General features: G+C 41.3%; 1 protein-coding gene across 1 annotated transcript; it reads right to left on the minus strand.

Moving 5' to 3' along the window:
• Window positions 1-1,462: 1,462 nt before the first annotated feature.
• On the minus strand, window positions 1,463-17,797 carry LOC125879687 (polycomb protein suz12-like). Its single transcript, XM_049561676.1, has 16 exons — window positions 17,076-17,797; window positions 15,944-15,990; window positions 15,744-15,808; window positions 13,013-13,081; window positions 11,778-11,827; window positions 11,571-11,656; window positions 11,207-11,453; window positions 8,988-9,090; window positions 8,768-8,873; window positions 7,790-7,964; window positions 7,582-7,670; window positions 6,463-6,606; window positions 6,170-6,327; window positions 5,867-6,059; window positions 5,425-5,504; window positions 1,463-4,705 (listed from the first exon to the last, which is right to left on the minus strand). Exons 1-16 carry the CDS (start codon window positions 17,245-17,247, stop codon window positions 4,321-4,323), a joined length of 2,169 nt encoding a protein of 722 aa, XP_049417633.1. The 5' UTR covers window positions 17,248-17,797; the 3' UTR covers window positions 1,463-4,320.
• Window positions 17,798-18,604: the final 807 nt, after the last annotated feature.

Here is an 18,604-nt window from a genome sequence, read left to right on the forward strand (position 1 = left end):
TGGCCCCTTTGCCTTCACTCTGCGGTCCAGCTCACCCCAAACCATCTCCATTGGGTTCAGGTCCGGTGACTGTGGAGGCCAGGTCATCTGCCACAGCACTCCATCACTCTCCTTCTTGGTCAAATAGCCCTTACACAGCCTGGAGGTGTGTTTGGGGTCATTGTCCTGTTGAAAAATAAATGATGGTCCAACTAAACGCAAACCGGATGGGATGGCATGTCGCTGCAGGATGCTGTGGTAGCCATGCTGGTTCAGTGTGCCTTCAATTTTGAATACATCCCCAACAGTGTCACCAGCCAAACACCCCCACACCATCACACCTCCTCCTCCATGCTTCACAGTGGGAACCAGGCATGTGGAATCCATCCGTTCACCTTTTCTGCGTCTCACAAAGACATGGCGGTTGGAACCAAAGATCTCAAATTTGGACTCATCAGACCAAAGCACAGATTTCCACTGGTCTAATGTCCATTCCTTGTGTTTCTTGGCCCAAACAAATCTCTTCTGCTTGTTGCCTCTCCTTAGCAGTGGTTTCCTAGCAGCTATTTGACCATGAAGGCCTGATTCGCGCAGTCTTCTCTTAACAGTTGTTCTAGAGATGGGTCTGCTGCTAGAACTCTGTGTGGCATTCATCTGGTCTCTGATCTGAGCTGCTGTTAACTTGCCATTTCTGAGGCTGGTGACTCGGATGAACTTATCCTCAGAAGCAGAGGTGACTCTTGGTCTTCCTTTCCTGGGTCGGTCCTCATGTGTGCCAGTTTCCTTGTAGCGCTTGATGGTTTTTGCAACTCCACTTGGGGACACATTTAAAGTTTTTGCAATTTTCTGGACTGACTGACCTTCATTTCTTAAAGTAATGATGGCCACTCGTTTTTCTTTAGTTAGCTGATTGGTTCTTGCCATAATATGAATTTTAACAGTTGTCCAATAGGGCTGTCGGCTGTGTATTAACCTGACTTCTGCACAACACAACTGATGGTCCCAACCCCATTGATAAAGCAAGAAATTCCACTAATTAACCCTGATAAGGCACACCTGTGAAGTGGAAACCATTTCAGGTGACTACCTCTTGAAGCTCATGGAGAGAATGCCAAGAGTGTGCAAAGCAGTAATCAGAGCAAAGGGTGGCTATTTTGAAGAAACTAGAATATAAAACATGTTTTCAGTTATTTCACCTTTTTTGTTAAGTACATAACTCCACATGTGTTCATTCATAGTTTTGATGCCTTCAGTGAGAATCTACAATGTAAATAGTCATGAAAATAAAGAAAACGCATTGAATGAGAAGGTGTGTCCAAACTTTTGGCCTGTACTGTAGATGTCACAAAGCTTTACTCATGAGTTTGTTGTGTTGAATCAAGTAATTAAAACAACTGATAATTCATCGCCTTTTGTGTTTGCGAGCACACACAATGAAGCTTAATGTCAGTGAAAGAAATGGACCATGTTGTCAATAATTGTACAAAATTGTTCTTTTAATAGAAAACCATTCTGACTCGACTTAGAAAGTTCATAACATCAAGCTGGTTTTTACATAACTGTTGAAGAAAAGTCTTGCTCTCTTGACATGGCTCCTCTCATCTTGTGCAAAATGCTGCTGGTCTCATGTGAGTTAACAAAACAAAAAAAATCTACAGCGGGCTTTATCCAAAACAAAAAGTGCTCTGCATGTGACTCAGAAGTGTCACATGTGAACCAAACGCCTCTGAACACCCACCGCACACCAGATTTCTGCTGCATTTCTGATGTAAAGCTTTTAAAGAGCAAGGTCACAAAAAAATGCAACTCTTCACATCAAACCTCAAATTATTTCTGCGTCGGTGCATCAATGCCAGTCCTGACTGCTGCAGGCTCATACTGCATACAATCTGTTCAACACGGAGCAGGAAACTGAAATCAGCATCTGGACATTGTGCTTTCTGTCTCACTGAAACTTGAGATTATTTCAAGGCAGCGATACGGGGTCAGGTGCTGTTTTTTTTGTTTGTTTGTACAAAAAGAAAATGTTCACAGGAGAAACGAGTGGAGAAATCTGCAGCAAATTCATCCCCTTTGGTGTGTCAACTAAGTAACTACAAAACCTCCCTGGTCACCTTTAGGTTTCCAAACAACTGTTTTCCAAAGCTAAATTATTACAGTTTAACTGAGTCTTATGTACATAACGGTAGAAGGACAAATGAACCAAAACCCAGCTGAGAAATGACACAAAAAATAAACACTGACAACTTGTTGAGCTTCAGTTAATGTTGATGGCTTCACCTGTGTGCTGTCTCAGGCTCTGCCTCCTCTGAAGGTGGCCAGCAGCTATTAAAGTTTGTAAATCAATATTAAGATGATAAATGAAGGGAAAATGCACAACAGCAGTTCAGTTCCCACGGCCCTTGTGTGTGAGCAACAGTCCCAAAACATGAAACAAAAGCAGCAACTTTGCTCATTAAAGAGAGTGGAATCAGCACCCGGGTTAACGGTTCAAAAGAGTCATCAGTAACTGTTTAGATAATTAATCCGTCGACTGACGACTCAAAAATTCTGAGAACTGAACCTGCCTCTTCTCCCCAACATGGACGATCTACTCTTCTTGACCGACTTCACAAAAGGACACACTTATGCTTATGTTGCCAACACACTGTCCTGGGCTAAGCGGGGCAGAGCTGCGTGATGAGGAGTGCTAGAGGAAAACAACAAGTCTTTTTACAAAAAGCAACAATGCATCTTGGTGTTAGAGTGCTGGCAGTCGAGGTCGCTGTGAGAAAGCAGCTGAGATGCTTCCAAATAACCCGAGAGTGTTTCTGAGGAGTGAAAATGTCTAGCACCAGTAGTAGAAACTGCACTGATCCAGGACTGTGATCCAAGCTGTCTGAGCAAGTCCATGCTGGACTCAAGTACTTAGAAATATAAACATCATCATAAATATTAATACACCTGTGACGATATGAGGGATATCAGAGATGACAGAGACAGTAGAGAGATGTGAAGATGGAGAGCCGATAAGACATCTGGACATCAGATCAGAGACCCAGACACCTTACTAGAGACCTGAAGACTTCATCAGAAACCAGATTAGACACCCAGAGAACCAACAGCAGTCCTGGAAACTGTCTCAGACACCTGGGGCCAGATGCAGCAAACAATGTGTGCTCTCAGAAACAATGCATACGCCTTCTCCCACACATAAACTAGTATTTATAACAGAGGAATGTGCGTACCTCAGGCATTCTTCAGACCACGCATACACTTGGTTTTTGATGAGATAGCTGCTGGTAAGGTGGTAAGGACGAGTTTAAATATGAGACAAAAAACACAAGTATCAATATGCAAACAGATGTTTAAGGGTGTTTCTACATCCATTTATGGCCAACTGTGGGTGCATAAATGATGCTCGTGCAGGTGCACCCTGCGCCACAGTGATTGAGACTGATAAAAAACAAACAACCAGGCGCACACACAGCTCTATAAATCTGATGAAAAGAATGCAAATGTACATTTCTGCCTTTGTGCGTACACACAGTTTTAGTTGTTTTATGCATCTGACCCCTGGAGACATAATCCCAGTCCTCGGGATTCGATGAGACACAGAAACCAGATTAAACACCTGGAGAACCAATAAGAGTCCTGGACACTCGATCACAGACCTGATCTGACATCTCTGACCCATGACCTTGACACTTGTACACGTAAACACACTCAGTACAAAAGAAAACCTTTGGTGGAGCTGAGGGTGGCTAGAGAGTCAATGATTGGTGCTTCACACCGAGGAAGACGATAGAGGGGTCTGATAACTTAACGACAGATTGAGCCCAAAATGAATCTGAATGGTCATCAAACTACAGGCTAAGATCCAAACATATCCAGATAAAAGGCTGAAAATGTTTTGTGCTCGCTTCATAGTTTTGATGTGAATCTAAGTGGGTAGGAAATGAAAGAATGCAGGTAACTGATTGAGAGCTACAACACTGTCACATTACGGTATCTGTCAGGACATAAAATGACCTATGACATAAAATAACAAGAAAATGGTGATGGTTCTCAGCTTCAAGTTTTTCTGAATTCCTCACTTTCTCAGGTAATAAAATGACGCCATGAAGCACCTCTTTGATGTAAATGAAAAACCTAAAAATTCATCTTGTGTGTGATGTAACCTGCCCTTGAAAACATAATCCCTGCAGTAACTCGTGTGTGTTTTAACACCTGTTTGTCTGTCGCCTTTTAGGAGATTCTGGCCTCCATTTTCCTGTTTGGGGATCTTTGCTCAGAGTTTTAAATTCAGTTTGAAATCAAAACCAGAGCTGAAGAGTTTCTGTTGGGAGGTCAGCCTCTCTGTCACAGATCCTCCTCCCTCTGCTGGTTGTCACTCTCCAGGCAGCTGTAGCTAGTCTCATCGTTACAGGGTGTGTACTCAGATGGATCGAGATCAGGATCTGGATCCAGCTCTGGCTGGGACTCCACGGCCGTCTCCCAGTCCTCCTCTTCCTCTTCTTCCTCCTCCTCCTCCGCCCTGTCTTTGTCCCTGTGAGCGCCCTGGCTCTGCAGGAGGCGGAGGCGGGCCATGGCTTGGTCAATGGTCTGCGTGTTGACCAGGTTGAAGTCGTGCATGCTGATCAGGTGCAGCAGGAAGTTGCGACAGAGGCTGTTTTTGACTATGTGGATGCCGTAGTGATCAGCAAACAGCAGGCAGGCCTCATTCATCTGGTTGTCTGCTATGAAGCTGGAAGAGTTAAAGTGATAAATGCAGACAAAACACTGTAAGAGACCATCTCTCGAATGCATCATTTCATATTTACACTGAAATATCAGGTTAACAACACAGCATGTGTCAGGTCCACTTATTAGTCTGATATCAGCAAACCTCAGCTTATAAATTACAAGTCGTTTTAAAGAAATTAGGCCAAGACTAACTTTAAACAATCAAGCAAGGTATGAAGCACACAGATTAGATAGGCTGTAACTGATTAACGTTAACTCCTAAACAGTTAAAATGAAGTTTGTGTGCTTTCTGCCATTGGTGTGTGTATTTGAACAGTTTGTCTGTAAGTAAATAGAAACATCACTCTGTAACACTACTGTATGTCCGCCATGTCCGAGTATTTTTGTAGTTGAACAGGGACCAACAGAGTGAGAGACTCATCAGCTCATCACCTCACATCACTTTAACTTTGAATATTTGAATCTGATTGACCTCATAATGAATCAAGACCTTCAATATTTGGAGTATGTAACTGGTGAAACAGAGCAGACAACAAGCCGTTCGCTCAATGAGTCAGATACATTTACTGAACACATATATTCTGATCACCATCATCTCAATTTCAGGTTGTAGCTACTTGTAATGGTGGAAATAACCAAATTAGATCTGTTCAGTGGATTTGATACTGGATATGAATTCACTAAAATCCTATTTAAACCCCGTGCCTGCTTCATACACACCCATGCTTCATGACATGGAGGTTCCAGAGCTTCATGATCTCCTTCTCTCCCTCGTTGACATCAGTGAACTCCTCGATTTGCTGCAATGAGAGCAGAGTCGACAGACTTTAGATCAGACTTGAGACAGGATGTACTCTCAGGGTTCTGGCGTAAACTTGAGCAACAAACATGCAGGGACAGAAGAGCACTAGCTGCAGTAAAGCAACTACTTCTACTGCCTCAGATCTGGAAAAACAACAGCTAGTGTTTGTTCAGTTTTTCTTAAGAGGTACTCCAAATATTTAGCATTGCACCTTGCACCTTACTTTCTCTTGACAAAGCTCCTCCAGAGGCAAAGACATGATACAACAGTAGTTTGCTCATCAGTGACACATTTTAAGTGGACTTTATGTGAAAAATCAGTGGAATGCCCCTTTATTTGTTTGTTCAGCTGTAAACTAACCTTGACAGTTTTTTCTTTAAGCCAGTCAGGGTCCCTCTCGTCCTCGCTGTCCACTTCCATCTCCTGAGGCCGGAGCGGCACGCAGCTGTCGCTGTGGAAGTAGAGGCGGTTGTGTCCGCTGATGATCGGCTGCTCCTGATCACCTTCCTCCGGCTCTAGGAACTCAGACAGACTCGCCTTCATCCTCTTGGGTCTGGACAGAAAAATATACAGAGTTTCAAAATATATAAAAAGATACCAAAACACAATATTTACACTATCGGCAGGAATTATTGGCATCCTTGACAGAAAGTAATGTAATACCTGCAGACAACAATGTGGGTGACAGCGGTCCTCTTGACTGGGCCGTTCCTGCTGAAGGCGAAGCCCGGCTGGCTGTGGATGTCCTGAGGGTTTCCTGCATATGAACCATCATAGCACTCGTTGATGGAGACCTCGATCTTTGCTCCTTTAGGATGAGGCTGCCAAAGACCAGGAGAGGGGATATGTGAATAAATCAGCATCAAACTGACAGCAATAACAACTCTTTTTTTTTAAGTTTATGCTGTTGTTGTTTATGTTGTTTGAGGTTTCTAGACAGTGTGAGTCTGTCTCACCACATAGTTGAAGATGAAGCGGGAGTGAGACAGTTTAAGGTGTTTGATCAAACTGTAGAGCTTCCTGCAGTTGAGGGTACACCAAGGACAGTGGAGGTCGTCTCTGGCCTCCGTCTGCTGCCGTGTGTTGTTGTTGTACTGAAACTGGACAGAAAAACAGCCAGTCAGCAGGAGAGACAAACATAAACAGAATCATCGATGGGGCTTCAAGTCCATCTTAACACTGTAGGCCTCAGTATGCTTCCAACAATCACCCCCTTTCAACAATCCCTATATTAAATAGGTGTGATTATTGGAGCGTCTGTATTGGACGCAAACTTTTGCAGCTGAAGTTGTGCCATGGAGACACAGTCAGTACGTTTACATGGACAGTTTAATTCCACTTTTAATCGGAATGAACGGCCATTCTGATTAAAAGTGGTCATGTAAACGGTCATTCCGATTGAAAAATGGTCATTCTGATTGAAAATTAAATCTGATTAAAGGGGGTGGTTTATTCCGTTTGTCATTCCGAATGAAAGAATTTTGTGTGTATGTATACACTCATTCCTCTTTAAGTTCATTCCGGTCTTTCTGCGCATGCTCGTTTCCTTGCCTTTCTGGTGCGATGACGTATATAGCGCACATAGCAACGGGCTGCATAGCAACGGGCTGAGCTAGAGCAGTCGGACTTGTTGCACTCACCGGTTTCCATTCGCCACAGCACGGTCTTCTGCCTCCCTTCTCCTCCTCAACAGATGAAGCATTAGCAGAACAAGGTTGTTGTCGTACTGCTGCTTTAAGAATATAAGCAAAACACGCCCGAAAAAGGCACTAAGAACGACGTCGTCAAGCATCTTGTTATCCGGAGCGAGGACCACAGTGTTTTCTTCCGGTAAACGTAAACACGTAACAACCGCCCCGCCCCCTATCCAATCAGAAACCTTCCCTGCCCCAAACCTTGCGCAGACCCGAATAAAGGCAATTAAACTGATCTCCCATGTAAACCCTCATTCGGAATTAATATTTCCCATGTAAACTACCTGGAAACACTTTAATTCCGAATGATTTCATTCAGATTTATTTCATTCCGAATGAGAAGCCATCATGTAACCGTAGCCAGTGTCAGGTGAGACTGACCTGGTAGAAGATGCGTAGCTTCTGTCGTGACTCAGTGGAGATTTGTTCTCGTCTGGTTTGCATGTCAGCATTTATGGATTCTTTAACAGCTGCAGCACAGAGGAGAAAAACAACACCAGTCACTTCTAATAAAGCAAAGGAAGACTTTTACCACCAACACAATGCTTGCTGTAAAATCTCAATCTTTGTGTTGCAGTTTGTTGCTCACCCAGAGTGTGCATGGCTCTCAGGGTGCTAGGTCTGGTGTCCTGGTTGGTCTCAGAATTGCGGGTGGCCAAAGGTTTGGCCACAGGTGCTGTGGAGCGATCAGAGGAGTCGCTGGTCCAGCGCAGGTTGAACTGCAGAGTGGGACCCTGAGAGAAACTCTCAAATGGAGGTAAACACTACAAAAAAGAGAGCAGAGCATTTCATTACACACTCGCTTAAAGCCCACTTATTAACGTGACCAATCATCAGACTGACACAAATATGAAAGTCATTTTTTAACATTCCTGGTTAATGTATTTCTTTCTATGTCTTTGTTTCATGATGCTGCCACCCTCAACAGACAGAGAGCTGACAAAAGATGAAGGGTAATGTATTCTACATGGCATTCAGAGCATAATAATGATGGTAACATACTATATTACTGTTTGTCCAATCAACAGATCTACATGTATTTTAATCTTAAATACAACTGTATTGTTCAATTGTGTTATTATAAAATGTAATGCCTTTATACATCTTAATTTATTTTGCTGCTTTGTTTGAAGCACGTTGTGACTCACAGTGTATTTGAGGTCGGATCATAATCTTTTTATTTGTTCACAGAGACATAAAATCTTTGTGCATGACGGAAAAGAACAGTCGTTCCTGTTGCTGTCATTCTTTTTTTCATCTTTTTTGTTGTTTAGGGTGACCTCAGATTACGTCTGATGTCTTCGATAACTCAGATGTATGAACGATATTGTAATGGTGCCAACAGCACACAGATCTTATTTATCAAATGCTGAAACAACCCTTGAGAATATTTTTTCCCAATCACACAAAATATGTGTCTCTGGTGTGCAAGAGGCAAAGATTTACCTGCCTGCTTTTATATCCTGTACGTACATTTTTACTTGGTGTGGAAATAACTTTAGTGCACAACCTAGCCAGGTAAATTCTCACTACCATACAGGTTAGGCTCACACACACAAACACACACCTTTCCATCCAGGATGGTCTCCCAAGTTGCCCTCTTTTTATTGACCGGACACTCCTCCATCTCTTGCATAGACACCTCGTATTCCCCATCTAACAGCTGCAGACGTCTGTGCACAAGCAGCACAAAGACAGTTTCTCACTTCTGCTGCACATGAGATTAGAACAAACATTTTTTCTGTGTTCACAGGGTGACAGTTTGTCAGTGGGATTGTGTATTTCACCTGTTTTTATCAAAGACAGTCATCTGAGCCACAAATGTGGTTTCTCCCTCCTCCCGGAGTGAGGAGCTCCTCCTCTTCCTGTTTACCACTTCCTCTGTAAAATCTGAGATAGACACATGATGACAGATACCTTTCCTCTACCACACAAGCTTAAAACCAGTCTTAAAAATTGATTCATGTATCCTCAGTGACCACAGAGAGCCAAACAACAGTGAGGTGACTAAACATTTCAAGTAAAAAAACTTTTAAAGAAAGAATTTGGTTTATTACAACAAGTTCTGGCATCACTTCTATCACTTAATGACACTGTTGTGATCAGCAAGGTAACTTCTCTACCAAAGAGTTTCCCCTCTTTTGGTCTTTCTGGACTACAAAACCACAGTCCACTCAGGGTCGTAGAGTGATGCTTCCTGTGCCTCACAAAAAATCTTTAGCGAGTGCAGTCACCAAGCCTCAGTGAGGCATTAAGAGCCTAAAGCTTTACTTTAACCAGTGCTGATATAATGTTAATTGGCAACAGCTAATCACATCGCTAGATTTGCACAAGAAAAACTTTCGAAAACAAGACAAATCCCTTTAACCCCTTATCCCTTTAAGGGAAAAAAGAGGAAGGAACCTCAGAGAAGGCTTTCTTCAGGGTGGACAGACATGCAATAGATGTTGTATCTGGAGTTGACGCACACAAATAGGAAGCCTACTGACTTAACCTGTTTTTTGTGCATTGATCTCTGCCATTAAGAAAGAGCAGGGAGATACACAATGTCAGATAAAATGTGTTGGCAACAGTGTGAATCCAAGATATTTGCTAACTGGCAGCCGAGTGTAGACTCACAAGTCAGTCTTTAGACTCTTTGCTTAACTAAAGACTGATGACTTTCTCCCTGATTTTGTGTTTAGATGGGCGGATACAATTTCAGAGTTTAAAAAAAAAACTCCCCACGTTGCAGAACCAATAGTAAATCTGCAGGGCGGTCCTTCGGTGGCTCGCTGAACTCTTGTGCTCGTAAACATAGTCCCACTAGAAACACGTGTAGCGGTACAAAATGGCTCAAGTCGCTGTAAGTCCTTCATTTCCACAATCTTGTGGACTGAGCACACGTTTGATAAAACGAAGTTAAATCTCTTGGCATCCACTTTCAAGCTCTTTGTGTGTTTGTGTCCTTGCAGACGAGAAAAGGGGGAGCGCACATTTCCGGGAGGGCGTGTCCTTTTCAAAAATGCAAGAGGCGTTGCTTTGTTGCCGGCTGTTTTCTCCGGGTGTAACCCAAAGTTAAAGCAGGAAGTTGGTCTGTTAACCACAATGGCTGTTTGGGTACTAATCTCACCATTTACCTTTGTTTTCTCTTCCAGACAAGTCTGTGTAACATGCATGTTTGTTAAAAATTATACTTCACTTGTAAAATGACCATTTGTATACCAGTTATTTATCTCGTGTTGAGATGAAGTGAAGAGTTATTTGTTTTTCTTGCATGCCTCTACAGAGAACAGACAATCCAGAAAGGGTCATTGGGGGCCAAATTTAACAACAGAAAAACTACATGAAAACATCTGTTTATATACATTCACACAACTTGTGCTGTAGAATCCAAGTCTCAGTTATCCAGCTGAATGCTCAGTACTTCCCAAACACAGGCATTTTTGCTAAAATGTTTTAATATAAAACGCTCCCGCCTGTGGGTAGCGCACCCTGAGTACGCCTGAGCATGCGCAGGCCCAGGCACACTACTGGACCGTGAACAAGACTGTAATGACTTCTTTTAAAACCTAATGATTTGTGAAAATGCAGGTGTTTGGAAAATGCTGAAGTGGATAAATGGGACTTGGCTTCTACTGCATGAGTTGTGCGAGTGTTTTTAAACAGATGTTTTGATATCATCCTGCTGTTGTTAATCGTGGCCCCCTTCACTTCAATTGATGAAGAATGTTCACCTCTTTTGGATTCTATGTTCACTGTGGAGGCAGGCAAGAAAAACGTTTTCTTCACAAAGTCAAGGTAACATGTGGTGAGTCACTGTTATACAAATGGTCATTTTGAAGGTGAATCACTTTTTAAAAGCTGTTTCAAGTGATGTCACCATGTTCCAAAACCTGAGCTACTAACATGGTGAGTACAATTATTACTGAAAGAAACAATGGCCAAAGCTATAAAATTAAGATCCCAGAGTAACCCAGAACAATCCTTTAACAAACATATCCCGATGTCAACGGTCTGTGCTCACCTCTATTGTGGTGATTCTCTCCATTGGCCAGGCCGTTGATCTGTGTTCGGGGGTATCCAGGCCTCGATACTCTGAAGAGCAGGGAGTAGGACTTGACCATGTGAGAGTTGCTGGGTTCAAACTCACTGCTGGGAACCAGCAGAGAGGGGAAGGAGCCCTGCTTGGCCTGGACTCCGGTGCTCGTGTCTGGATTCAGAGGAACCTGCTTCTTCCCTGTGGGGACCTGCTTCACCGGACAGCTCACATCCTGGACAGGACGCAGGAAAAAACAGTTCATATGTATTTCACCGAAACCTGGAAATTATATTAAAGCCAAATGAAAGCAAGAGATGGCCCTGAGATACCACATCAACATGACACACACCTTCCTCTTTTTGTGACAGACTTTGACCAGCAGCACTTCCAGAGATACAGAGTTCTGCTCATTCTCACTGTCCTGAGATGGCTTTCCTGAGAACAGCGCAACACAAACCAGGACAAAAGACTTCCTGTAAGTCACCCTGAATCATTGGAAAGACTACATCTAAAAAAATAAAAAGGACAGGACATTGGCTTAGGAGGACAAACTTACCAGCTTTATGAAAGAAGCCAGTAAAGGTGAGCTGCAGATTAGAGGCCAAGCTGTGGAAAATAAACACAAGAACTTTAAACGATTCTCTTTCATTTTAACAGGTGATGTTTTGTCCAATCAAATGTCTGCTAGACTTGAAGTTCACAAGGTCAGTATGTCTTAAAGTCGCACTGTTTTTGTCAGGAGGTTGCATTAGTATGAGCAGAAACTGTTTTATTAGTGTACATGACCACATAGGCGGAGTCATTTTGTATGCTGTTTTGAAACTGTTTATGAGGCTGATAAAAGTCAGGTTTTCCATATATGGGATATTATATATTGTGATAATTCTATAATTCAATATCTTATTAGTAGTTTCACAAGTATTTTCTGGCCAAAAGCATGTTTTGTAAGGTCATAGTGATCTTTGACTACCAAATTCTAATCAGTTCATTCTTAAGTACGAGTGGACGTTTGTGCCAAATTTGAGGAAATTCCCTCAAAGCCTTCTTGAGGTTATCGTGTTCATGGGGATGAGATGGCCGTAAGGGTGACTTTGACCTTTGACCTCCAAATTATAATATCTCATTGTTGAGTCCAAGTGACCATTCATGCCTAATTTAAAGAAATTTCTTCAACATGTTCTTGAGATCTCATGCTCACAAGAATGGGACGGATTGACAGGAAGATGGAGGATCGGATGGATGGATAGCCAGAAAACATAATGCCTCAAGCCATGGCTATTGCAGGCACCAAGGCATAAAAAAATATGTAGGAGCTCAAAAACAATCAAAATAAATTGTGGATGACAGTGATGAGGAACACCTCAGAAAACAAACAGCTATAACATCTTTGGGAGGACAAACAAACAAAACACATTTCTGTGTTTCATGGTCGTACTTTTAGTTTGTTGGCTGTTTGCTAATGACAGAAAAACAGGGCTAAGGAAATGAAAGTTTGGCCAGTATTTCATTTATCAATATTTCAAAGGTTTTGTGTTTTTTGTGCTCTTAGGCCAACTACTTAGAAAAGACTAAAAGGGTATGGGTGGCATGATGACATATTCCATCAGGCATTACAAATGCGTCAGCCCTCAGACATCATGTGCCTTAACTTTGGAAACTATCCCTTAACCATCTCTGGATGTATTAGGCCATTGCAGGAGATGTTAGACTTGTAAAGCTTTTATAAATAAATACCACCAACAATAACAGAAAAGACAAACGTCAAACATTCAATCTCTGTGAGGTGTTTACCTGTGACTCTCCTGTTCGCCTCTCATTTTCTCCACTTTGAACAACAGATTGTCAACCTTGGAGCTTTTCCTGTACATGCAGACAAACAGCAGGGGTTAGCAACAGCACCACCTCCACCACCCAACACTAGCCCACAGAAGAATAACAGATCACTATACAGGGGAAGAATTTCTATCCAGAGATGGGTCAGAGCCAAATTCTTTTCTTCTGGAGATAGTCATCGTCTGCTATGACTTTGCTTTTGGTGATCACTTTTCCCCAAACACGTCACCTGTATTCTAATCCTGGTTGTATTACACTAATACAGACTATACTGTATGGCTTGAAACTTATATTATCTTGTTTTAATAAACTGCCAAAATAAACAAATCTTTAAAAAGTACATTCCAATAAAACTGTCAATCATGTGTAAAATATACCAAACAGTGGTCTAAGGAGGTTGAAATGTGTTCTGACACATACATATGTGTACTGTACATACAACCTCCAGGAGTCTAAATCTGTTTGTACAATTTCTACATTAGCTCTTTATCTATATTAGCTCATTAGATCTTTATGATGTTTTCCATTGGCAGGTACTGAACATTTGTATAGCTGCTTGATACAAAGTGGCAGCAACCAAAAAATCTGCTTAAACAATGTGAAAGCAGCATATGAGGCAGCAGGTATGATGTTTAATCAATGTCAGCTTACTGTGAAACAGCAGCAGGCAGTAGAGATGCTGTGGTTAAGTTAAATTTCCCTTTTTCCTCCACTGCTTTTTAAGAGTTTGCTGAGATAATGCAGAATGCTCTCCATTTTGATTTAACCACGACAAAGCATGTGCGTTCTGAGTTTGTTAGTCTGTATTGTTTAAGATGTTTTTGGTAGATATGCACAACCTCCATGGCCCATTTTGAGCCCTAACTGAATTTAAATGGAAAGCATGCCCACCTGGCTCAAATCTGCAGTGTGTCGGCAGGATTTTGAAGCGCACCCATTAGAACACAGAGTTTAGGGAGCTCACATAATTCCCACTTCCGTCTAACTTCAACCTGAGCAGCAGTCTAATGAGCCAGAGTAACTGAAAACACCTGTGAGGCTGTGCAGAGCCTTGCAGAACACGAGAAACCACCCTTACATCTTTAGGTTGTGTTCACACAGGCTTAAGCACTGAATCAAAAAGCGCAGGGAAAAAACATGCAGGGTCAACCTGGCTCAACTTTTATATCCAGCAACACACTGACTGCATCCACCAAATACGTGCAAGCTCTCATTCCTGGTACATTACTCTCTAACAGGAATGCCATTCTTTCACTGTTCTCCGGGAGAAAATGGTTGCTGCTGGATATGCTGTCAGCTGGGTGCCTTTTACTTTGATTTACTGACATTTACATACATTAAACATCAAGAAGACTTGAGAGCCAGCACATGTAGCATAGGCTATAGATCCATTTTGAAAAGAGATGTTTCAAAGAGGCTATGTGGTAGAGAAACTGTTCAGACATTTTGATTGCACAGAGCCAATTTAGGTCACAGAGCCTTATAAAGAGGCTGAAAACATGTTTGGACACACACTGCACAACCAGCTTTACATGAAATGCCAAACCCTACAGCAGTTTCAATTTTATTGTCTGTTTAAATAAGTAAAGGACAATAACAGCATTTCATCTTTAAGTTATTTCAGTCATTAATGCTTTGTGAAAAGTTAATAACTCTAGAGTGACCATATTTAGAGCTAATTAATCTCAAATCAAAAGCAGCATTTCACAGTGTGACTGAAGCATGCAGGAGCGCAGCGCAAAGTGAAACTGAGGCAAGCTGCAGCAGAGACGTCACCTGGCTCACTAGCTGTACTTCAAATCAGGAATAACACATGGTCTAACGGCTGCCATTTTTAGTCCCCAACTGGCTCCCAAGCAACGAACAGAAGGTACTGTTCCTCAAAAAAGTGAAGTACCGGTCTGATGAATGCATGGTCAAATAAGAAGAAAACCAGGAAATTATTTTAGTGATGGTGGTAAGGGAGATGGGCTAATAGTGCTTCAGATAACACTTATCAAGAATTACATTTATAAAAACCCTGCATCTTATGTCTTCCTTCCTTTTTTAAATGAGGGATCAGATAGTGAAATAGCTAATGAAAAACTAATAAATGCCCAATGTTTATTGTGCACCTACTTGGTAACTGGTAAAAATTGGCTTGCTGTCACCATTTTTATAGCAGTCTTGGAGCCCAAGCTTTTAACACAAAATAAAACCCATAACCTGCAGTCCTTCAACGCAACATCAATGTGATAACACCACACAAAGTCATATTTTAACACTCCCCTGAACCACAAGCAGCCCCACGTGTATCAGAAGGATCTTTTTTTGTGCCGCGTCTGTATGCAAAGCAGCCCAACTGAAAACGTCTCTCCTATCTCAGCTTTAACTGATCCAGTCAGCCCCCACCTACAGCAGCCGGCATGTCAGTTAACTCTGTCTCAAGATAACACTTGACCTGCTTTTCAAGAGACTAAGTATTTAACACCAGGTAGCAGGTTGAACATAAAGTTATGAAACCTCATAAAGAAGAGAACAAATTTACAAATACAAATGTTTTGTTAAAGGTTTTCTATAAACACCCTCCTCAGGAAAACAGATTCACTGCATTGCAACATCTTGTAAAGTACTGGATCATGTATTGACACAGTATTGACACAAAACAGCACATCAACAGCAAGAGGGTTTTTTTTTTTTTTTTATTTACCTTTTGACGTTATTCCTTGAGTTTCTATGGGACATATAGGTGAGTGTCCTGTGCAAGAATATAGGCTGAAATGTAACAAAGAGAGAGAAGGAAGTGTTACAGTTCTACTTCAACAGGCCCAGAGGTACAGAAATGTTTCCTCCTCCTGTTAAATGGTCAAGATAATCATGTGACTATTTTCAAGGAAAGGCAACACTCACAGCTATCAAGTTCCTGGTGCGGAGGAACCTGTAGATTTGGGTTGGCTCTGCAAATAAATATAGTTACAACATCAGCAAATTATTTTGCCTTTATATGAATATTTTGGATCCTTAAGCAAGCCTCAAGCAAAACTAAATTCACGATGAACTCAGTACATTTGTTCTGAAATAATCATTCATTTAATGAATGAAGATGTTATTAAGCATATGATGTACCTTCACTTATCAAGTAAAAAAATACCAAATGTGCCACTTGAAAGAGGAACTGCCTGATTTTCTTTGCTTAATATCTTTTTTAATTTTGACTTGCAGTCAGACAAAATAAGATGCCTGAAGTGCATTTTATAAACTATACAACTGGTTAAAATGAAATGATAAATTGACTGAAACTATCTTTTGTTTGCTGGTGAACATGTGGCTAAATAGCAGCAACAGATGGTTTAACAAAAATTCAATTATCTGCCTTTATTTATTCTTGTAAGTTTGATTTCAATATGCAAACAAAAAACCTACAGCTACAACAAGTTATGTGACAAAAATAGAAAGTATGACAGCACTGCCATACTTTGTAACTAACAGTAGTGGACTGTAACTAAGTACTTTCGCTTAAACCCTGTTCTTAAGTAAATGCGATGCACTTGTACTTTGCTATCTACTTGTACTTTGACAACACAGCAGTAATATTAATCCAAAAACATAATATATAATGGTGAAATGCTGACAGAGAACATTTTACTGCACAAAACTACTTTTGATATCTTAAATACATTTTGCTGATAATATTTACACTCTTACTTAAGTAAGCTCTTGAATACAGGACTTTGACTTGTGGTACAATATTTTCAAGCTGTGCTATTAGTGCTTTTACATAAGTGAAGGATCTGCATACTTCCTCCAACTCTGGTAGAAAATCAAACCATGACTAAAATCAAAGTGTACAGTATTAACAAGGACGTGACTATTCGTTGATAGTTGAAGTATGGAGTTGGTCAGCCCCACAGCTGTAAAATGATATGCTATGCACCCCCTCATCTCACCATACACATGGCCCCTGTACAGCTTCTTGTGACCTTAAGTTAAACTCCAACACTGATATCTTTAAATATGCAACTTGATGACAGCAGCAACTCACTCTCGAAGGCCTGCAGGAACAACTCGTGGTCGGCTTGAATGAGTTGCATGTTGGGCTTCTTGGCTACAGCCATCGCAGAGGAGGACGACTGGTACAACCCGTTGGCTTTTCCCCCAGAACCAAAACCCACCGGGTGGCTTCCACCTGAGGAGCTGTGCTTCTGCGGAGCCATTGCCAAAATAACAACAAAAGAAATACCCAAAGAAACTGTTCCAGCACCAGATGTGAACTGGTGTTCAAAAAAGAAACTCAGGTCCTCTTCCTTTGTCAAAACAAAAGAGTAGCGTTTGCAAAAAAACAGCCGCTCAGGTAAAACACTGTTAACTCTTCATTCTAAAAGCGGAATATGGAAGTTTCAGTATTTTATATTTGACATTGGTAAAGCTACAATCTAAAGTTTTCGTTTAGGGGGCGGTTTAACAGTTAGAGGTCGGTGAATAGGCTTGAAATGCGCCAAACAAGAAAATCAGCCTCCGGCAAGCTGACGCGGCTTGCTAGCTAACCGGCTAACTTCCTTAGCCAGTTAGCAACAACCCCGGGCTAACTAGTTAGCATTGTCCGGCCCTCTGACTTCACTAATTAAGGACTCGGAAGCTGCTTCCCAGCGACAACCGATTAAACGCAGAAATGGCACGCGTTTTCAGGGTTTCCGATGCCATAATATTACCAAAATTCGCATTGTATCTCGCAAAGCGCCTGTCAGCAAGTTGGGTTAGCGGTAGTTGTTAACAACACAGAATTCCACCGTGGTTATCCGGTCAGCATTTTCAAAATAAATCTTGCTTAAAATCTAAAACTGTTAAATACACGTATCAGTCAATTTTTGTCTAATACATACATCAAAACAGACATCAATAATGCACCCTTTTGAATACAGCCACTAAATTAAACTGAAGTTATCTTATAAAGTAATTTAAAGCAACTGAAACATTTTATTTTGAAGGCTAACTCCATAGTTCCGTTTTCTCTGCTCCGATTGCACCGGCTTGAAAATGTAGGCTGAAGCCTTCACGATGATTATGTGTTAAAAGATCCCGCCTTCCAACAGCTCTACCCAATCACAATACTTGTTTGTGAAACGCTGAGCTCTTATTGGTTGGAATGTTGGACAAATTGGAAACAGGAGGGGTAAGTAGAGGCGCATTTGCCGCCTGCAGCATGGCGAGCCAGATCTAAATAAGGTCAAAAACAAAATTTAACTGACATTAAATAAATATACTTTTTTTTTTAAGTAAAGTCACCTATTATAATTTATTTTAATGGAAAAAGTTTCAAACAGAGCCGGATATATTGTGTGTAATATGATTTTCCTTACATATTTCTTTTCCCTCAAAGACAAATAATTTAAAATCACTAAAACAACTCAATTCAATTCAAATTCAAATTCAGTTCAATTTTGAGACTTTCCCGAGTTAAATTGAAGGCTATTTGGAAACGCCTAAAGCCACTGATTTTGAATGACTGCAGTTTTTAGTCTTAATAATCAAAAAGAAGGCTATTTACATTTCATTTTTGGACATGGCCATTCC

The sequence above is a fragment of the Epinephelus fuscoguttatus genome, linkage group LG19, assembly GCF_011397635.1.
Source record: "Epinephelus fuscoguttatus linkage group LG19, E.fuscoguttatus.final_Chr_v1".
NCBI lineage: Eukaryota > Metazoa > Chordata > Actinopteri > Perciformes > Serranidae > Epinephelus > Epinephelus fuscoguttatus.